This window comes from Chrysemys picta, chromosome 9 (genome assembly GCF_011386835.1).
Source record: "Chrysemys picta bellii isolate R12L10 chromosome 9, ASM1138683v2, whole genome shotgun sequence".
Taxonomy (NCBI): domain Eukaryota; kingdom Metazoa; phylum Chordata; order Testudines; family Emydidae; genus Chrysemys; species Chrysemys picta.
Genome location: NC_088799.1, coordinates 16,169,689 through 16,192,453, shown reverse-complemented (window position 1 = coordinate 16,192,453; position 22,765 = coordinate 16,169,689). Strand labels below are relative to the sequence as shown.

Sequence of the window (22,765 nt, the reverse complement as noted above, 5' to 3'; positions counted from 1 at the left end):
GCCAATGCTCTATAATAAGTGCAGCTTTTAAACATTCAGTGTAAACGGAAAACTGTTGAATCTTTACTTTAAATGTAATGGCACTTGTGTTCTTGTTTACTGGAGTTTTTGTATGTTTCACACACTTTTTAACTTGCAGAGATAATAGTGCTTTTGAAAATAACACTTGAGTTTTTCTGACATGCAGTCCAAGCTGCAAGAGCAACAAGAAACCCTAATCATCTATCCACATATAAAAAGTCGTTATTCAAAGCTGATTAAAAATGCATGCAATCGGCAAACATAAGACATTAAGAGATTACTACATGCCTGAAAGGTTTATGAAACAGATGACTTAATGGGGGCAGGTATTCTGTTTCACACTCTGCTGGCTTTAAAAATCATCATCCTTCTTTGAGGTTAGCCAATGAAAAGACAAAGTTCAAAGAAGATTGTGCCAGTTTGAGTATGTATCAACAAGAGTGATGACTTATTAATAAGTCTAGATGATCTGAGGTTTTAATTATTCCACTAGAGTTGCCATATGGAATGATAATATATTCTTCTATGCATTGGTTGTATGCATCATAGATATACTGCCATTCATAAATACACCCCCGCACACACACAATCATTGATTTCAGTGGGAGCAGGACTGAGCCTATGTTTATAGTATATGATCTAGCAGATAAAGTAGTGGAATGGGATACAAGACTTGGCTTCGCTATTGGCTTTCTGGGTGATCTTAGGAAATTCCTTCACTGCTCTGTGCTTCAGTTTCTCTGTGTATATAAAATAAGGCAAATGATATATTTACTGCCTTTATATAGTGCTCTGAAATCAGTGGAGGAAAAGAACTAACTTTCTATTATGATTTTGTGCCTCTACCTTCTACCGGATAAAATTGGAACGGATCAAGCAGGCATCAAAAGCCCGAGGCTGCTCTTTGGCTTGAGAGGTAGAATCCTGTGCGTTTGGAGCAGGATGGTCTGAGCTCTAACTCTGGTGTGCAGCAGACTGGAAATGTCAAACTCCTGAGTGGGTACAGAATGTCAGCTCTTCAAAGCTCACCTAGTAGGTGGATGAGGCAGCATCAGAGTGATCTGTTGGCTATTGCCAACCACAAGAGATCAAAAATCACGAGTCAGGCCCCCTAAAATCATGATTTTAGCCCAAAGAATTAAGACTTTTTTTTAAAGATCATACTTTTCTTTTGGTGGGTTTTTTTTGGAAACCTCCTCCCTGGCCCCGCCATCCCCAGCATCTGTGTGACAATTAGTATTGCCCACTCTCTCAAATCTATGGGGTAAGGTGCCTTTGGCCCCTGATGCAGAAGCTCTCACCTTCACATCTGTCCATCCACCTGCCCAGGAATTAATCCTGTCCCCCCGCAACCCTCACCAGTTCAGCCCCCACCTCTGCTCTTCCTGGGGTTCTTCAGACCCTCTCTGAGGCTGGGGGAGGGGTTGCAGCATAGTCCCCTCTCCCTTTGTAGGCTGGGGGTGGCAGTTCCGGGGGCACTTCATTCCCCTCTGCCCCCATCCAAAGCAGATGTGGGAGGGGGGAGGAGCAGCAGAGCTGCCCTGTCACTGTTGCTCACAAGAGGGGAAGGAGGGAGCAGAGCTGCGCTGGGCTCTTTGCTTCCTCCCCCTGTGAGAACGGTGACTGAAGGGGAGATGAGTGCTGGCTTCCAGCAGGGCTCAACTTTGCGATGGGCATGGAGCATCTCGCGTCATTGCCAGATGAGCTCCAGCACCCTCTGAAACCCTGTTACTCATGGAAAACATCACAACAGTTGGCAATACTGTGTGTCACCTGATGCACAGATAGGTGTCAGCAGCAAAGTGGCTAATATGTTTGACCATATCTGAAATATATGAAAAATGATGGGGAATACAATACGTACATGACTCCAAACACACTGTTCTTGCCACTAGAATGTAGGGTGTGAGCACTGGCTGTTCCAGACAGGGCCGGCTCCAGGGTTTTGGCTGCCCCAAGCAGCCAAACAAAAACAAACAAAAAGCCGCAATCGCGATCTGTGGTGGCAATTCGGGGGAGGTCCTTCGCTCCGAGCAGGAGTGAGGGACCGTCCGACGAATTGCCGCCGAACAGCTGGACGTGTCGCCCCTCTCCAAAGTGGCCGCCCCAAGCACCTGCTTGGTAAGCTGGTGCCTGGAGCCGGCCCTGGTTCCAGAGGAAGTGGAACTAGTGCACAGGGGAACCTTTGTAGTTGTGGCTGGAGTGAGGGGAACCCATGAAAGCTGCTGTGCTCTAGAAGAGGCTGGTTGCAATGACTGTTTAAAGAGTGGCCTGACTGGGGACCAGCTAATAAAATGGTTTCTAATAAGCTTCTCAAGAGAAGTGCTGTGCAAAAGTCCTTAACACCCACATCAGTTTAGTTTCCATTAGGAAAGAGCAACTGTGAAACCCATGCTCCTCTAAGGATTCTCCTGCCCCCTTCCAATGATGCCCTGGGGAGATGGGGTCACAGTAGGCTTCCCTGTTGGCTCCCTCAGCAGATGGAGTGGGTCGGTTGGCCACCTCCAGAAGACCTTGGCAGGAAAGGATTCAAGCCATAGGCAACCCAGAAGACCGCAACAGGTAAGCGAAAGGCTCTGAAGCTTGACAAGAAGATCAGGAGGTGAGGGGAAGAAAAGGATGAGGAAGCCAAATCAGGGACTATCACCAGGTTTGTTAGGAATTATTGGGGTTCTCATCCCTCTAAATCTCCCTCCCCTCTAAATCTCCCAGTGACCGTAAAGAGCTGAGAAGTTAAGTGACCCAAACATGCTACTTCAGCTTTGCAAAATCTATGCAAGCAGAAGTGTTTTATATAGCTGTGTCTGCCAGTTAAACACCGTGCAGTGGTGTTCTTCCCCCAATGTAAATCAAGAGTAACACTTCTGAAGCTAGTTGAATTACACTGGTGCAAAAATGGTGTATGAGGAGATTGGTTCCTCAACTTCCCCTAGTGGTGGTCTCTCATTTTGCGTGAGGTCATGAATGTTGTGTTAGAAGCATTCGATCAGGACAACTTAAGCTGAACACTTCAGTTTTGTAAAATCAGGGTCTCGTAATCATTAAAGTATTTGTAGAAATTACGTTGGGTGTGGTTTTTTTTTTAAATTGTACTTAACCTAGACATTGCAACATCTTTCTAATGCAGGAGACCCAGACAGTGCAACTAACTAGAAACAAAAATCCTTTTAGATCGTGTTTTCCATAAATATAGTCAAAAAGAGAGGATCACTTATGCCCCAGTCCTCCAGACAGTTGGCATATGGTTAACTTTACTTGCGTGAATAGCCCCATTGAATTCAATAGGACTCCCAAGTGTACGTGTTTGCAGGATTGGGACCTGGTTGTTTGGCTTTTGTTTTGATTTACAAAAATTACTCGGTTACTAAAATAAAAAAAAACTGCCCTTTGCAAAACACCTCCCTGAAATCAACCTACTATCTCCATTAAATGCTGTTTACCTTCTCATTGCTAAACAAGTTTCGGAGGGGTTCCCAGTACTTGTGGATTATAGACTTTCCACAGAATCCAATTATTTTGCCCCACGCCATTCTGTGTACATGGCAGGAATACAGTTCTTCATTTAGTGACGTAGGAAACATGCAGACGAAGTCGTGCTCCAAATTTGTAAATGGAGTGTTTGCAAACAGAAGACACGGTACGTCTCCCTGCAATGTTCCTTTGAATTCTGAATTAGATTTTTTTCCAATGGGGGGTGATTGCTGGCTTTCTACAGAAAACATACCCACAAAACAGCTGTTTGGGAGAACAATCTTTTTCAGATCATTTTTCTTCCATCCATTTCCCCCCCCCTTGAATCTCAGCTGCAGCTTGTAATTAGTATAACAATCATTACGCTGGTTTAATTATATTGTTACTGATATTCTTCAGGAGCAAAAAACCCAAACCACTCAGCTGTGTTTTCAGCAGACAGGCTGTTTAAATAGTTGGGAACTATTTTATAACTTTATTTTAAATCTCCATTCTTTGACTTCTTGTTTGGGCTAAACCTTACATGAGGCAGCCAGCAGCTTCACATCGAGCATCAGAAGTATCCTGCCTTGCAGTAAACAGTGGCTCAGGGTGGATCTGAGCGTCTTGAGTAACAGGTGGCATCCTGCTTTGAGATGTTGGGGCAGGGTGCATCTGGCACAAGTGACTTCCCACTTTCCAGCACAGAATGGCTCAGGATGGGTTGTCTCAGCACCCTAAGGTGCTTTCCTGCTTCTCTGATTTAGAGCAGTTTGACAACCGCTTCTGTTGCTAGCTATTCAATGTGACTGCTGGAAACAGGTGTTTAGCTGGCTTGTGGGCTAGACAAGCAGATGATGCCCATGGATCCTGCTGCCTTTGGAAAGTGTTGTCCTCCTTCCTTGCTTTCATATGGGGGATGGCCTGAGACAATTTGAGTTAAACATTCATTGAGATCTAAGCACGCTGAAGAAGTCACCAAATAGCTTTGCTTGAAATAGAGCCTAGCATCCTCAACGTGGAGAATGTTGGGATTTATTGTACAGCTTCCTGGGTGGTTGGGATATATTGTTTACAAGATATAAGTGAGGACCTAGCTGATGAGTGGCTTATCCCTATCCCACCTCTCTGCATGACAAAAGATGCATCGTAACTGAGACTAGCCTCAATTTAACTGGTATGGATGCTGAGGGCTGAATGCTCAAAAGGAATTAGGGTCCTAATTTCTATTTAAAGTTAGAAACCTAATTCCTTTTGAGTTTTTTAGCTTGCTTATTAGCAGGTGGTGGCCTCTGTTGGTGCTAGTTAAGGTGTGTGGGGTGTGTGTGTGTGTGTGTATACACACTTTCTAGGTGATGTCCATACTAGGGGATTTTATATACACACAAATCCCATGGAAGCTATTACTGCTTCAGCTGATCCCATGTTAACATTGGTGGGAGCCCTAGGAGTAGAAGAGGCTCCTGGCTTCCATGAGACCATGGCAAAAATATCTAAGCTCTGAATATACCAGTACTTATCTGGTTCCTACAGTCAGTGTAACTGCACCATTGCTGATGGTGGCTGTGATGCAAGTACTAATTTTTCTAGTGTACAGAAAACGTAAGACAAACAAACGCATTAGCTCGGAGGCAGGGCGCTGACTATTTTGATATGAAGAAAGCGATGTTTTGGACAGTGTTGGGCATGTGAACGCTCTTAGAACTTCTGCTTTTGCTCACCTGACCCTTACTCACCTTGACAAATGGGAATACCAGCCACAGACACTCATGGTTCAGTATGAATTTCTTACCAGCAGTGATGGAGGAAGCACTCAGGGCCGGCTCCAGGCACCACCTAAAGAAGCAGGTGCTTGGGGCGGCCAATACCAAGGGGCAGCACTCCGGCTGCTATTGGGGCGGCACGTCCGGGTCTTCGGTGGCAATTCAGCGGCGGGTCCCTCAGTCCCTCTCGGAGCGAAGGACTTGCCGCTGAAGAGTGGAGTGGTGCAATCGTGTTGCCACAGCTTTTTTTTTTTTTCCGCTGTTTGGGGCAGCAGAAAACCTGGAACCGGCCCTGGAAGCACTAAATCATTTATGCTACAATATTTGTGGTGTAATTGGTATGCCTTTTCATCAAGGGAGTGCAATCCTGGTGCATATGGCTGGCTAGATATTTAATTCCTGCCGTAAGGATCCACTCGAGCGATTCCTAACTTACTCCTATCCAAATGGTCACTGCACTCGGATTCCCAAGAGGGAACTCTATAAATAAGTACATGCATAGAAGAAAGGTCTCTGTCCTGCAAAGACAGGACAAGTGTTGCTAGGCATATTAACACCAATGCAGGTCAGTCGGATAACTGGCTCTAACAGGCTGTATCGTGCTTTACCTGCAGGTAAAGTGGCACTCGGGAAGTATGGAACTCTTCCTTACTTCTGAACACAGCAGAGTACCCAGCTGTGTGTTGAAGCAACACTGGCTGTTAGAAGTCTTTGCATTATGCAGCTTTATGATGGGTTTGCTTTTATGGGGATACAGGGTAGGAACCTGCATAGTGGGGGAGGACTTTAATATGACACAGCGACTGCAGATGCAATAAAATAATCCCACTCAGCTTTTTAAAAACTAAGGCCTTGAAGAGAATAATTGATGCTATTTTTTTTAAGTGCAATTGAACTTTGAGCTAAATTCTACTCTCCCTTATATTCTTGACTCAAGTCACACTGGTGTAACTCCTGTGAACAGAGAAGTTTCACCCTATATTGTAAGGTGTTCCTAGAACCACCAGAGAGGAATAGCAGACTTGGGTTCTGGCTTCTTAGCATCATTAGAACCAAATTCTGCTCTGTTCCCCTGGTTTAAATCCACAGTAACACAGGTGATGTTGATACATTTACTTCTAATGTACTTACCAGTCAGTGGTGGTGGGGGGGGATGTCTTCTTTTGTATAAGCAAAAGGTTGAACCAATTGCCATAGCAGGCTTTGCAAACTAAGGGCTAGTCTAAACTAGAGATTGTTGCACAAGTGCAGCCGCACTAATATAGACGCCTAGTGTAGGTGCACGACCTTGGTGAAAAATAGGCCTGGCATTGGTGTGACTTATTTTAGTAAGGGAGAACCTGCACCTGTTGTCACAGGACCGGGTTATAACTTGGGTTCCTGTTGGCTATAAGAAGCCATTTAGCATCTCTTGGAAACAAATACACTGAAAACCCAGCAGGGAGCAGTCTGCTGACTAGAGGATGAAGTACTGTTCATTGCTGAGCCAGCTGATCTACTTCACTAGCACACACCATGTTTGTGAAGTGCCTTTAGGTACCTGGATAATACTGCTACATAAGGGCAAAATACTACTCTAATTTATCTGTCACCCATGCACTTTAGGAGTTCTGCTAGATGGGACTGGGTTCAAAACCAAATCCCCTCTTTATCTAGAGAGACCTCAACCAAATCCCTTGTATCTGAGGTGACCAGCATCCGCCTCTGGAAAAGTTCAGATTCTACCATTGGCCCATTCTGAAGCTGAACCAATGGTTTTGTAACAAGTGGAACTACACTGATTATGGAAGACTTCAAGGACTTTGGAAGGGAACTGAAGAAGAAGAGCCCATGAGATATTTTCAGAGATCCTTCCAGTCCCATGAGCAAGAGAGAGGAAAGCAGAAAATACTGGCGATGAACCATTGGCTGTATGACTGGCGTAAGGCTGAAGGTTTTGGTTTTGTGGAGCATTAGGCCCCTTTCCAATGGGGGAGAAGGCTTTTTTTGGTCCGCCAGAAGGGTATTAAACTAACAATACAAGGGGAGGGTGCTGGGGGGGAGGGATAGCTCAGTGGTTTGAGCACTGGCCTGTTAAACCCAGGGTTGTGAGTTCAATCCTTGAGGGGGCCACTTGGGGATCTGGGGCAAAATCAGTACTTGGTCACTGCTAGTGAAGGCTGGGGGCTGGACTCTATGACCTTTCAAGGTCCCTTCCAGTTCTAGGAGATGGGATATCTCCATTAATTAATTAAAGAAGACACCTGCAGTTCACTCAGCGTGTTACAGGCAAATTGAATCAATGTGATGGAGTGTGAAAAGAAGTTTGTTGCTTATTTACCACTACTAGGAGACAAGAGTGGACAGTCTCATTGATGAGAAGAAATCTGAGATGATTGGCATTACTGAAACCTGATAGGACAATTTGCATGATTGAAATGTTAAAATCATTGATTATAACCAGGGCTGGGCTCCAGCTTTTTTGCTGCCCCAAGCGGCGGGGGGAAAAAAAATGATAAAGCCGCGATTGGCGGCACTTTGGGGGCAGGATCCAAGAGGGACCCACCGCCCAAGACCTGGACGTGCCACCCCTTTGCATTGGCTGCCCCAAGCACTTGCTTCCTGCGCTGGTGCCTGGCGCCGGCCCTGGTTATAACCAGTCCAGGAAGGATAGAGTGCATACTGTGTGTGTGTGTGTGTGTGTGTGTGTGTGTGTGTGCCACTCTGCATTAGAGTACCTCTTCTAGAGTTTCTGATAACTCAAAAGTGCAGGATCTTGAATGCAAATGGATCAATGTACTGACTAACAAAGCCCAGGAGGAGTACTAATGGTATTCTGCTACAGATCACCTAATCAAGGATGAGTTGTTACTTAGACATATGTCCGTAAGGGGTGGAAAGAAAAACTGTTATAGGGGGCTTCCGTTTAGGAGACCTATGCTGGAGGCCTCATGCAGCCCCTACTAAAATATCCAAGTTTCTACAAAGTATAGATAATTTTCTAGCACAAAAGGTTGTACATCCAACATGAGGTAGCTATTTTAGACCTTATGATGGATAAAGATGAATTAATCACTGGACTGGAAGTTAGTGGCTGCTTAGGGACCAGTGATCAGGACCTCCTGACATTCAATAAGGGCAAAGAGGTCAGTTCCAACAGTAATATATTTGGTGCATCAAAAAGGGCTAACTTCTCCAAGCAGAGGAAAAATTTCAACAGAAAACATGAACAAAAATTGGCAACTCTTTAAAAAGAGTTGTAGATAGTCAGTCAAAAAGCCACAATTCCAAAATCACACAGGACAACTTTGGCTTAAAGCTCATCTTGATTCAGTAGTGAAGTGAAGGCAGCAATTAGAAAAAAGTAATATATAACAAAGGGGGAAATAGATAGCCGTTTAACTTTCTGCGCTTAACTTGAAATTTATAAGGGAAGCTAAAGACATCAGGGGAGAAAAAATCTATAGCTAGCATGGCTAAGGACAAGAAGAAAGCTTAAGTATATTAGGAACAAAAGAAATCCTAGCAATGGTATAGGCCTTATTAGATTGAAATGACAAAATTGTTAATGATGCAGAAAAGAGAGCTGTATTAATGTTTCCATTCTGCATTTGGAAAGAAGCAGGAAGGATGTATTTGTATCATATGAGGAAACGCTATTTCACTAGGAGGGTGGTGAAGCACTGGAATGGGTTACCTAGGGAGGTGGTGGAATCTCCATCCTTAGAGGTTTTTAAGGCCTGGCTTGACACAGCCTTAGCTGTGATGATTTAGTTGGTATTGGTCCTGCTTTCAGCAGGGGGTTCTAATTATCTAATTATGGAGATATACCTATCTCATAGAACTGGAAGGGACCTTGAAAGGTCATCAAGTCCAGCCCCCTGCCTTCACTAGCAGGACCAAGTACTGATTTTTGCCCCAGATCACAAAGTGGCCCCCTCAAGGATTGAGCTCACAACCCTGGGTTTAGCAGGCCAATGCTCAAACCACTGAGCTATCCCTCCCCCTAATATTAAAGGTTGGACTAGATGACCTCCTGAGGTCTCTTCCAACCCTAATATTCTATGATGAAGTGCATGCGGGTCAACTGGTAACTGAGGCGGATCTACATTAAACCTTTTAAAATCAACATGTCCAGATAACTTGTGCCAAAGAGTCCTAAGAGTTAGCTGAGAGAGTTCTGACCTACTGATAATTTTGAATAAATCTTGGAATATTGGGAAAGTTCCAGAAGACTGGAGGAGTGGTAATATTCAAAAAGGGCAAGCAAGATCACCCAGGTAACTATAGCCCATTTAACCTGACATCAATTCTGGATAAAATAATGAAAAATCTGATATGGGATTCCATTAATAAAGAATTAAAGGATAGGAATATAAATAGTTAACTGAAAACTAAACACCAATGTCTGAAGTACCGTGTATGTTTAGAGCACTGCTAAATGTTAAGTGAAAAATCAACCAAGATAACCAGCTTCATGTACAGCCCTTTCTGGCTCCTTCGCCCTGATGCAGTTTGACTTTCCAAGACTGTGTTGCTGTTATAAATAACAGAACAGTCAACAATCAAACAAGGAAATGGCTAAAGAGTCTATCAAAACATATTCATATTCTTAGGAAAATGTTTTCCCAGGGCTACAAAAGCAAGAAGAACAGTAAATATGTCAGACTACATGTAAATAATATTAAGGTTAAGACATAATCCCACAGAAAGTTGCAAGACACAGCACTCTTGTACCTAGGGGAGAAAACCCACTTTGAAGCAAGCATGCGTTCACTCTCCAAACAGACTTATTTCAAGCTCTCCAGGCTTTTAAGTTTACTGTGGCTGAGGCCGCATGGTTGGAAAAAGTCTGAAGAAGAAAATATGGACATCAGGAAATAATAAAAATACCAAATGCTAGCTGCTATCTCTGAGAAAAATAGGCAGTTAAGCTTGTTGTTTCATTGTGGTGGTGGGGAATCTGAGTCGTCTTTTGGTCTCAGATAAACATTCAGATCTGCCAAGCAAAAAGCCTGCATTTAATCATGTCTAGTTTATTTGTTCTAGGATCCCACTTTTTTTTTGGTCCCAGCTTTGTTTTTAAGGGAAGGGGGAATGGTAACTTCCAGAAAATACTGCACTTGAATGGAAAGTTTATTCACGTTAGTATCTTGTAACTTTCTATCATCTCCTTGTCTGTCAACAGAAACAAAATCTGCATTGATGCTATGAGATGGCTGACTTCAGTGCGGTTCCTAGTGGAACAGAGTCTCCCACATTAAATATCTCCACTGCAAATGGCCTTAAGGCTAGACTTTCAAAAGAGCTCAGCCTGGTGGTGAAAATCTAGCTTCAACTATGGATATAAGGCATTTGAAAATCTGTTCCCTACAGGGCATGTTGTTAGCAGTCTCAGTATTGAGGCCAAGAAATGGATGAAGTATGAAAACTGAAGAAAGGGGGCACTTACAGTGGTAGTGCTGATTAGGACTGATGGGGAAGATATTGCAGGAAGTACCCATGTGGATGTCCTTCAGTTCAGGACTGCCAAGCCAACACTCTTCACGAGCACTAAATCCACACACAGAATTTAATACTGAAAAATATTTGTTACATTTCCATGACTGGTAAGAGTTCAATTTTATGGTTCTTATTTTAGGGGTGTGTGTGTACATGCGCATCCACACCACTCCCCCCTGCAAGATGGAATTGCATCTGCTAAGTGTGCGTGATTGTTGCCTGCTTAGATTCACAAGGGGGACTTAGGAGTTACAATGCCTAGCTTTTAGGTTCCCAACACTTGGTGGCATTCATAACCCCAAGTTAGGCACCCAGGTTCTCCACATGCTGTGTGTGCCTAACAAAGAGACTCTCAGAAGCCAGCGTGCTGAGTATGGTTAGCTTAGGCAGCTCCCCAAAGAAATACTGAAGAGAGCTGCAGCCAAAGCCCCACTCCTGAGAAGGACTTAGCATCTAAATTAAATAGAGGCGACTCTCTCTAGTCAGGGTTCACAGCTGTGAGTCCTCTCCTAGAGATAGACATGGAGGTATATCCTGCAGAGGCCTGCAAGTTCCGGTGTAATTTACATTTATTGCTGATTTACACCAGTGTCTCTGTTACTGTGGATTTTAACCAGGGTGACAGAGCAGAACTTGGCTGTAATGTTAAGAAGCCAGAACTCTCATCTGCTATTCCTCTATAATGGTTCCAGGAATGCCTGACAATCTAGGGTGACCTTCTCTCCAACACTGGTGTAACACCTGTGGCCTTCCGTGGGAGCTGAAGTCTTATAAGGAAGAGGAAAATTTAGCTCAATGTGTGGTTGCAATGGAAGAGAATAAAGCTACTATATTTTCTAAGGCTTTAGTTTTAGAAGCTGAGTGAGATCACTTGACAGTAACCGTGTAAGTACAAGAAGCCTTTGCCACTTCTCACCATTTTTTACCCAACACCCATATAAAAACAAGCCCATCAATATCCAAATCTGCTATAGCAGAGGTCTCAAACTCAAATGGCCACGAGGGCCACATGAAGACTAGTTCATTGGCCCAAGGGCTGCATTACTGACACCTCCCCCCTGCTGCCCTCGGCCCCGCCCCCACTCCACCCTTTCCATGAAGCCCTGCCTCTTCCCACCCCTTCCCTGCCCCCATTCCAACCCCTTCCCCGTTGGGGTGTGGGGTACAGGAGGGGTGAGGGGTACAGCAGGGGGTCAGGGTGCGGCAGGGGCTTGGGATGCAGGAGGCGTGCAGGGGGTCAGGGTGCAGCATGCAGCAGGGGGCTCGGTGCAGGAGGGGTGCAGGGTATGGCAGGGGGTTGGGGTGCAGGAGGGGTGCAGCATGGGGCTCAGGGCAGTGGGTTGGGATGCAGGAGGGGTGCAGGGTGAGGCAGGGGGCTCAGGGCAGGGGGTGGGGGTGCAGGGTTCAGCAGGGGGCTCAGGGCAGGGGGTTTGGCTGCAGGAGAGGTTTGGGGGGGCAGGATCTGGCCCGGCACGTACCGGGAGCAGGGCAGGCTGCCTGCCTGTCTGTCTGTCTGTCCTGCACCGCTCCGGGAAGTGGCTGGAACATGGGGAAGGGGGGGCGGAGGGGCGCAGGCATGTGTGTTGCTGTTGCTTCAGGCAGCACCCCCAGCAGCTCCCTTTGGTTGGGAATGGGGAACCGCGGCCAATGGGAGCTGCTCGGGGCACTGCCTGAAGCAACAGCAACACATACCCCTCCGCCCCACATTCCAGTCTCTTCCCAGAGCGGCGCAAGACAGGGCAGGCAGGGAGCCTGCCCTGTCCCCGGTGCACGTCCGGCTAGAGCCGCTCTAGGTAAACACTGGGGGAGGGTGGGGGGGGGGGGTCTGCGAGGGGCTTGTGGGCTGCAGAAAATAACCCCGCGGGCCGTGTGTTTGAGACCCCTGTGCTATATAATGCAGAGACTTCTCTTAACAGCTAGTGTTAGAACATCTTTACAGTTCAGTGGTAGTGAACAGACAAGGACAAATACCAAAAATAATGAGATAATGTGGAAAGCACAAATCAATCCATATACTTGGCTGTATTCATTCACTTCTCTTCCTCCTTGAAAGTATCCAGCCTTCTTTAGAAGTGTTTAAATGACTTGTGACAGGTTTATGGTGCTGCTTCGTCATTAGTCTGTGCCTAGTTTATGAATTATGACATGTAAAATTCCAGCTGGTCTTTTAAGTGTAATGGCTGAGGACTTCAAGTCTACCGTATACAGGCCACCAGGCACGTATCAAAAGGAAACTAAGTTTGGTCACTACCATCTTATTCAGGATACACCCCAGCAACCTAGAGATTAGATGAGAGGTTTTATCTCCTCCTTGCAATTCCCCTAGCTCTTCAGCCACTCTAAAATACTTTCAGCTCAAAAGTCTGTTTTATTACTGAAAAAGTCTAAACACAATGGCTAGTATTTGTTGTTTTTCATGTGGTTCTTGTCACACACATGGTGAGACAATGGACGTTTTCTGCATGCCTAATTTGCATGCACACCTGAGGTAAATGGGCATGCAGATACACCCCCAAACAACCCATAAGTTTGTGCAGTTGCCAAGATGGGCCCCCACTCATAGCAGCTGCACAGACAAATGCATGGAAACTGTTTCCCTCCCGCCCTGTATGAATTCTGACAATCGGGGTCTTTGTCTGTTGGTGACCTGATCCTACAAGGTAAGATGGATGCCCTCATTTGCCAGTGGCTTCAGTGAGAGTTGCCTATGCTCAGCACCTTGCAAGCTTAGACCCTTGGTTATTAAAAATAATTGCATCTTTAATGCAGAAGGCAAAACATGCACCATTGAATTAGGGGCTCAGCTCTCCCTGACTGACTTCAGTGGGCTATACACAAGAGTAAGGGCTGCAGGATAAAGTCCTAAGTAGAAGCTACCATTTATTTTTATCTCTTACAGCTGATCTGAATGACTCACCTGACAAAATGGAGGCAACTGCTGCAATGATGAAGGAAACAATAACCCCAGGCCCAGCCATCTCCTTAGCAACCAGCCCAGATACTACATACATTCCAGTGCCAACACAGCTTCCAACTCCAAGGGAAACCAGGTCCATTGTAGTGAGCACCTGGGCTAGCTTGGTCCCATGAGAGGTGGTGGTGCCCGTTCCCTCCAGCATTGACTCCACAGGTTTGGTGCGTAGGATTCTGGAGTGCATGGCGTACCATGTGGCACCCCACTGGATCCTCCTGGGGTCCAAATAGGAGAAGAAGCTCATTGTAATGGTGGAGTATTGAGACAAGACAGGAGACTTCAGCAGAGTTCAACAACAAACTTCAACAGCATCAACTTCGGCTAACAGCCCTTTTCAGAGAAGGTGTAGCACAACTTGAAGCCACATTCTTGCATACAAAACTTTTAGTTCGCTTTTTGGGTCTGTAAAAGAGAAGAAACATGTACTCACACACGTTTAGAGGCGCTTATAGGAAAAACAATAGGATCAGCCTTCTCTAGGAGTCAGATTGGGACTCTAAGTCATGGTTCAACTGGAAGCTGTGCTATAGATTTCCTCTGTGACCTGAGGAAAGTCATTTAGAGGGGGATTTCAGATGTGCTCAGTGTTAGCCTAACTATGCTCCCATGGAACTCAATGGGAGTTTTACAATTGACTTTCATGGGAGCAGAGTTAAATAGACACTGAGCATTTCTACAAATTCCACCCTTAATGCCTTTGTCTTGGTTTCCCTAATTGTAAATGCTACCCCCTTTATCTGCCCTGTCTATTTAGATTGTACGCTCTTACTGTGTGTTTGCAAAGCACCTAATGCAATAGGGCATTGATCTCATTTGGGACCTCTAACTGCAACTGTAATACACACTAGTCAGTGCCTGAGAATATATTTGTGTACCTCTGCCTTCCAGTGGATGGAAAAAGAATGGCTCAGTTGTGTTTCCTAGATCCAGTTCTGCTAATAGCTAATGGAGAGTCTCTTTTAGCTAAAGAGATAGAGGCCTGTGCTTTTGCAGCAGGTGTTTTCATCCGTGTAGTCACTGTGGAAATTCCCAGCAGCCACAGAATGGAGCAAAGCGATAACCGAGACTCTGTAGTTGGCCATGGATTTGGTACACCATTCACCAGGTGGTGAAGAGGATTAATAAATGCTGAATCTGAACATTATGCTGTTGTCTTTGGCCATCTTATGGGGTGTGATTCAATATCATGTGCTCATGACCCTGTAAGACTGGAGATGGGCAGGGGGTATCTTTGTTCCATGTATGCCATATTTTATACTGATATGTGACTGGCTGAAGCTTAGTAATATGTGTCTGAGCCTTAAATGGACAGAACATGATTTTGTTTCCCTTTAAAATAAGGAACTGCTCCTCGAGGTCGGACCTCTACCCAGGCATGAGAATTCTTGTATGGTCAGCTTCACTCAGATTTGCCTGCTGCAGCATCCTTACTGAGCCTAAGAAGAAAATATTTTAAGAGGACGCTGCTGGATCAGTTTGGGCCCAAAATTTAGGTTTTGTAAAACAAGTTTTTACAAAATCTGTCCCTTGTTTCCATGTCTTTTAAAAACCTCTTACTAGAAACAGTTTATTTTTTAAAAAGGGATAGTGTTCCCTTGCCAACACAAAGATTGCAGCATACTGCATATGAGAATCTGAAAATGAAACAGAATCTAAACAAAAGTGAAATTAACTAGACTAGTTCTGCTGTCCAGTCTGAGAGTAAGCAAAGAGCACCAATGATGAATGATGGCTAATTACATTTTTAAAACTGCGCTGTGTTGCCAACCCCAGGTGCTCAAAACTCATGAGTCAGGCTTCTAGTTTCTGAGCCTCGGGTTGCAATTTAAAGATCTTTTCTGTGTGTGTGTGTGTGTGTGTGTGTGTGTGTGTGTATGTGTATATATATATATATATATATATATATATAATTTTTTTTTTGTGTGGAAAGCTGAGATTCGCATGCAATCTCAATTCTAAAAGCTTGGACTTTCAGAAAAACACAAGTCATGAGTCTCATGATAAATTTGTGAGTGTTGGCAACTAGGTTTAGTAATCTAAGGTGTGGTAGGAAATCTTTTTATAAATTTTAATTTGATAGTGTCCTTAAATGTGCTTGGCAGACAAAGCAATTGTTTTCATCTACATATCCAAAATAAACTTTTTCTTTAGATAGCCTACTTAATAACACCACATGGCTTATTTAATAAACTTAACCTAGCAGACATTTTAGTTTTTGGTTGAGCAAAATTCTGAATTTCCTCAAATTTTCCCTCCAAGCAATAGTGACCTGAAAAGAACTCTGCACAATCTAAATTAAAAAATATTTATAAAAGCACCCCTCCCCTACTTGAGGAAATTTGTGTTTTTGGGAGAGGAGTTAAAATAGAGGTTCTGGACCTGGTCATTAAAAAAGTTGTCCGCTACTCTGTGTGGGCCAGATTCCAGGCTAGCTAATTACATTCTATCTGAATTCCCCCTTCAGTTTCAGTTGGAAATGATGGGACAGATCCTCAGCTGGTGTAAGTCAGCATAGCTCCACTGACTTCATTGAAGCTAGATGGATTCAAACAGCTGAGGATCAGGAATAGTTTTCTTCTTTCCTTGTTGTCCCATGGTTTGATCCTGAAACTGCTGAGAACCTTCGGGTCTTCTCTCAGGACTGGGCTCCTGAACTAAAATGTTGCTGTGTGCCATGGAACAGCTGCTGTGTTCCACCAGGCCTGCATTTCAGTGATGGGTGAAATTATTCCTGTTAATACAGTAATCACTGTTAAAAAATCATTTATCAAAAATCACCACTCAGCTTTCTCAGAGACACAGCAGTAATAGCCTATAAGTACAGCAATATATAGCACCATATCGGATACTGGCATGGTAGGAAACACCCTGACTTGTTAGTTACAACTACAGTCTCTAGCTTGTACAGTGCTTCTCCCAGGATTTACCATGTCTGCCTGGCACAAGCTGCAGAAGCAAGTCCTGTAGCCCTGTCTTGTCTCCACCCAGAGCCAATTTTTCTCATGGTCCTTTGTCTCACACTGCCTCCCTATGCCCTGATTTTGCTGTCTCCTTCCCATTTTTGTTAGACAACAGTGGACCCACCATTTTTGCTGCCCTCCGTTCACTTTGTCCCATATTCTGCTTTCTTCTCCACTCTGCCCCCTTACCATGTCATTGTTTCTCAGGAGCATGGAGGCTGCTCAGGGGTCCTTGCACTGCCTTACATAGCACTTCCACTCACTAGTTTCACTCTGAGATGCTAGCTGGACCTGCTGCTGAAGCTGGTACACAGTGATTGTTGCTTCTGTACATAGGCAAACACAGCCCAGGCATGCTTCAACTCAGACCCACTATAGAGGCCTTTGCCTCCAAGTTTTCCCATCAGGCTCAGGAACAATGTCCTGTAATGTCCCACCCTGTTAGCCCTCTCTTTAGAGCCATTTGGGCTCCTTTGGGCTTATAGACTCATTGGTTTTAAGGCCAGAAGAGACCATTAGATCATTTAGTTCAGGGGTCTCAAACACACGGCCCGCGGGGTTATTTTCTGCGGCCCGTGAGCTTCTCACGCCCCCCGCCCTTCCCACTTCCAGCCACTGGGAGTTGCTGGGGGCAGTTCCTGAAGAAACAGCCACACACACCCCTTTGCCCCTCCTCCCAGGTTTCGGCTGCTTCCTGGCGCGGCACGGGGGCAGGGCAGGCAGGCAGGGAGCCTGCCCTGCCCCCGGTGCAGGTTGGGCCGGAGCCCACCCCCTGAACGCCTCCTGCAGCCGAACCCCCTGCCCTGAGCCCCTGCCACACCCCGACCCCCTGCCCTGAAACCCCTGCTGCACCCCGCACCCCTCCTGCACCCTGACCCCCTGCCCAGAGTCCCCTGCCGCACCCTGCACTCCAACCTTGCCCTGAACCCCTGCTGCACCCTGCACCCCACACCCCAACTCCCTGCCCTGAGCCCCCGCCACACCCCACGCCCCTCCTGCACCCTCTGGGGGCAGGGAGGGGGCGGAGTTGGGGTGGGGATTTCAGGGAAGGGGTTGGAATGGGGGCAGGAAAGAGATGGGAAGAGGCGGGGCCTCATGGAAGGGGTGGAGTGGGGGCGGGGCCGAGGGTGGCGGGGGGAGGTGTCAGTAAATGCGGCCCTCGGGCCAATGCACTAGTCCTCATGTGGCCCTCGTGGTCATTTGAGTTTGAGGACCCTCATTTAGTCTGATTTCCTGTATAATGCAGCCATACAACTTCACCCAGTTACCCCTGTACTGAGCCCAGTAACTTGTGTAAGAACACTGCATACATCTAAGTTATGATGTTTATGTAATTTTTCCTGGCTACAGACATTTGAACGCTGTTCTTGGCTCAGAATAAATGCCATGTGCCACCCCAGAAATTGCTGCACTTGTATGGTGTGAGGGAAGTGACCTCTAGTTGGTGAAGTGCTTTGGGATCCCCATGGTGGAAAAGTGTTATTATAAATGTATACACAGATGGATCTTAAATCCAGTTATACCATCAGGTATTTTTTTCTGCACTTCTCTTCCCCCATTGTCGCTATTTATCAAACTATTTTTGTATAAATAGAGGCTTTGTTTTATATACCCAGCCGCTGCCACCTCATGCCTGACTTGAGGCCCAGCCATGCAGAGTGCTGAGCACTCTTGGTATCTATTGAAGCAAGAGGGGTTGAGGTCACTCAACACCTCACAGGAGCTCATCACTCCACTGGATGAGGCCCCATGTTGTAATCCGCGATGCCAGGGTTGACTGTGTTGCAGTTGGGAGAATCCGTGTCCTCTGCACTGTGAAGCATCTCTATATTTTAGAAAGAGAACCTGGGGAACTACAGACTGGTCAGCCTTACTTCAGTCCCCAGCAAAATCATGAAGCAGGTCCTCAAAGAATCTATTTTGATGGGATGGATTGTGCCTTCAGCAAGTTCGCAGATGACACTAAGCTGCAGGGAGAGGTAGATATGCTGGAGGGTAGGGATAGGGTCCAGAGAGACCTAGACAAATTGGAGAACTGGGCCAAAAGAAATCTGCTGAGGTTCAACAAGGACAAGTGCAGCGTCCTGCACTTAGGAAGGAAGAATCCCATGCACCTCTACAGGCTGGGGACCAACTGACTAAGCAGCAGTTCTGCAGAAAAGGACCTGAGGATTACAGTGGACAAGAAGTTGGATATGAGTCAGTAGTGTGCCCTTGTTGCCAAGAAGGCCAATGGCATATTGGGCTGTATTAGTAGAAGCATTGCCAGCAGATCGAGGGAAGTGATTATTCCCCTCTATTTGGCACTGGTGAGGCCACACCTGGAGTATTACGTCTAGTTTTGGTTCCCCCACTACAGAAGGGATGTGGACAAATTGGAGAGAGTCCAGCAGAGGGCAACGAAAATGACTAGGGGGCTGGGACACATGACTTATGAGGAGAGGCTGAGGGAACTGGGCTTGTTTACTCTGGAGAAGAGAAGAATGAGGGGGGACTTGATAGCAGCCTTCAACTACCTGAAGGGGAGTTCCAAAGAGGATAGGGCTCGGCTGTTCTCAGTGGTGGCAGACGACAGAACAAGAAGCAGTGGTCTCAAGTTGCAGTGGGGGAGGTCTAGGTTGGATATTAGGAAACACTATTTCAGTAGGAGGGTGGTGAAGCACTGGAATGGGTTACCTAGGGAGGTGGTAGAATCTCCATCCTTAGAGGTTTTTAAGGCCCGGCTTGACAAAGCCCTGGCTGGGATGGTTTAGTTGGGGCTGGTCCTGCTTTGAGCCGGGGATTGGACAAGATGACCTCCTGAGGTCTCTTCCAACCCAAATATTCTATGTCTCTTCATTTATTTGCACTGCTGTGAGTGCTAAAGTGGGCTCCTAGTCTTCAGGTAGCTTTTAAAATCTGAACTGGGTATTTGTCTCTCTCTTCAAATGAATCTTCTGGTGGTTTTCGTACAGCTCATTCAGTCCACTGCTCTCCAAGCCTTTTATTCAAATTCAAATAGTTCTAACTGAATCGGTTTTCAAACTGGTGCAAACCCTCCTGTGGACAACTGTATTTTAGCTTAAGAGTGGCTTATTTTGGTTTAGTTTATGCCTGTTCCTAATTAGCTTAAGCTATACTGAAAAAGAGCCACTCTTAAACTGAAATAAGGGTGTTCACACAGGGCTTTAGATTGGTTTAAATCTGTCCTTTAGGTTAAACTGATGCAATTTTCTCAGTTAGACAAGCCCTCAGCCTCAAAAAATCCCCTCTGGGTAAGTAAATACTGCTGTGCCCATTTTACAGAGAGGCAGAATGAAACACAGAATGGTTATATTTTCAAAAGTGATCACTCATTCTGTGTCACTCTGTTTTGGGCATCAAATTAGAAGTTTCCCAAGTTGGGTACTCAGAAATGAAGCCATTTAAAATCAAAGGCCACTTTTGAACTGCTTGGCCAAAGTGACTTGGCTCAAGGATGTACTTCAAATCAGTGGCAGAGGAGGGAGTAGAACCCAGGAGGTAGGCTTCTATATCCCCTGCCTTAATAATCAAAAGCACGGTTAACAATAGAAAAACAATGAATTGCTCAAAATACATAGATTCTGCATGTGAATTGTTTGAAGAATATCTTTCAAAGGGTTGTGTTGTGTTTCGGGTATTTTTGGAAACACAAAGGTTTAGTAAGAAAATCAGTGAAAAGGAGAATCAATAGTAATTGATTTGTTTCCTTTTTATAGCAATATAATTGGGTTTAGTTGCCAAAGTGGCTGTTTTTAATATTTCTGCAAAAGTCTTCCTTCGCAATGGTTTATAAATCTTCATGTAGACTTTAATTTTGACTTCCTTTTGCCCATGAGAGATTAGTTCCTTTACAGGACACAAATTTGGTTCTCCATGAAGGAGCAACTGTTTCTGTGCCCTGATTAGTTAATTTTCTGCTGGATAAATATTTTTTCCCCCTTAATGCACAGTTTGGATTTCCAATCCATATGCTTTGCAGCCTTCTAGAGGGGGGGAAAAATGAGGAATAATTAGCTCATGAATTTTTAAAGTCAACAAGCACTGCCTCCAGCTCTAGTTAAATTTAGTTTTCTCTTTCCCTAATGCCTTGCTGCTTTCATGCTATAGCCTATGTTGAAGCCAAAGAGACTATAGGGATATTCAATTATAGACTGGGAAAGTACAGTTGGGCCTGAACTAAAGTTTTGGATCTGAGCCCCACCCTGTAAAACTCTGAGGAAGTTTGGATCCAACCTGAGAGTCAGACGGTGCAGCTCTTATTCATGTTGAGTGGCACCTTGCTCCATGAGGAGTCCCATTGACTTCAGAAGAAGGTGCTATCCAGCATGAGTAAGGATGGCAGAATCTTGCCCTTAGTGGCTGACTTTCTCTTTCTCTCTCGGGCTTAATGAAACCCCTGAGACAATATCTTCAATTTGTAGGAAAGTTTGGATCTTGATCCCAACTTGCAGACAGGCCAATCATTACCTGAAGGTAAAATACAGGTGAGACTGATCCAAGGTCACAGAACTTACTGGGATACACTGTGAGAAGGGATTGCACAATGACTTGGACAAAAATTGGAGAGGGTGAAGAGAAGAGCCACACAAAAAATCTGAGGGCTGGAAAAAATGCCGCACTGTCAGAGTTCAATCTGGGGAGGTAATCAAAAAGAGGATGGAGGTGTGACTTGACCACAGTATAAAGTACCTTCACCAGGAGAAGATATCAGCAGAGAAAGGCATAAACAAGAACTAGTAACTGGAAGTTAAAGCCAGACAAATTCAAACTGGAAACAAGGTGCACATTTTTAACAGTGAGGGTGATTAATCATTGGAATGAAGTACCAAGTGAAGTGGTGGTTTCTTCATCCCTTGATGTTTCAGATCAAGACTGGAGGCCTTTCTGGAAGAAATACTTTAGTCAAACACAAGTTATAGGGCTCAATACAGAGATAACTGGGTGAAGTTGGGTGGCCTGTCTTGTACAGGAGGTCAGATGATCTAATGTTCCCTTCTGGCCTTAACATTTCTGAATGTTAGAGTGTATCTGTTTGGGCTACCCAAAGCCCCTAAGCTGCATAGACTGCTCTTCATTCTAAGGTGCAAGTACCCCCTTTCTAACAGACACAAAATGCCAGTTTTGGTATCTCCTGGCTGCCTGAATCTACCTCCTTGTTTGGCCGGGACAGAATCACAGACCTCATCCCAGACACCGTATATTGCAAATGGGTTCTTGGGAATGTCCATGGGGACATAGTGAGCATGCTCCTAATGTTAGGGGCAGGTCCTTCCGTGGCTGAGAATTTTAAGAGGGCTGTGATTGAATAAGGCTGTAGGTAGTCCCTTTCATACTCCAAGGTATGTCAAAGAGAATTACAAAGAAATTTGTTACATAGTAATGTTGCAATGATCTCCTAGGTGGAGACAGTGGCCTTGTCCAGTAAGTGTTTGATGTTACTATAATGAAAGTCCTGATAAAATTATATTCAAGTGATATAATATACAGACACTGTAATTAACTCTCTAGTGTATCTATGTTGTGTTTGAATGTCTACCCCTGGCTTTTCCTGGGTGGAATTAGAACTTCTCCACTGTGTTTCATAGGCACCATAGTGATTTCAGCTAATAGAGATTCTCCTAAATTCTATCATTGCTATTACTAAGTGTCAGCCATGAAGTTCTACGCAACATCAGATTTTTTATAATCCTTTTAAGAATCATTAAGGAAGAAAGTCTCAAAGTACTGAAATGCCCTAACTTTTGATAACTGCAGTTATGATATTGAAACATCTGGAAGCATTTCAGATAAGCACTTTAATTAAACTATATCAGTACATTGTTTCTTTTGCAGACTTAAAAGCTTCCCTTTGTCCCACTTGAAAGCCTAGAAAAAAATATCATGGACATAAAACACTATATGAAGCAGTGACGAATAGCTCATTTCTGCTCTGCTCCACTAATTTCTTATAGCCTGCTATACACAGTTAAAATAACAGATAGTCTGGGAAGGTTTGTTTTGCTCTGTGTTGTGCTTTGATCATTTCTGACTGGCAGAATCTCCTACCTCCAAATAAGGCAGATCAGCATACTGTATATCTTGGGTATATAAAGCTGTAGGCCTTAAGAGACTTC

At 44.9% G+C, this 22,765-nt stretch overlaps 1 protein-coding gene across 1 annotated transcript in view; it reads right to left on the bottom strand.

Annotated features, from left to right (window-relative positions):
• The window catches only part of SLC7A14 (solute carrier family 7 member 14), a 70,330-nt gene that overhangs the window by 26,815 nt on the left and 20,750 nt on the right, over window positions 1-22,765 (bottom strand). The window contains exon 2 of the mRNA XM_005299250.5: window positions 13,633-14,091. Coding sequence (XP_005299307.2) covers window positions 13,633-13,933 — 301 coding nt within the window. The 5' untranslated portion in view covers window positions 13,934-14,091. The remainder of the gene's footprint in view (window positions 1-13,632; window positions 14,092-22,765) is intronic.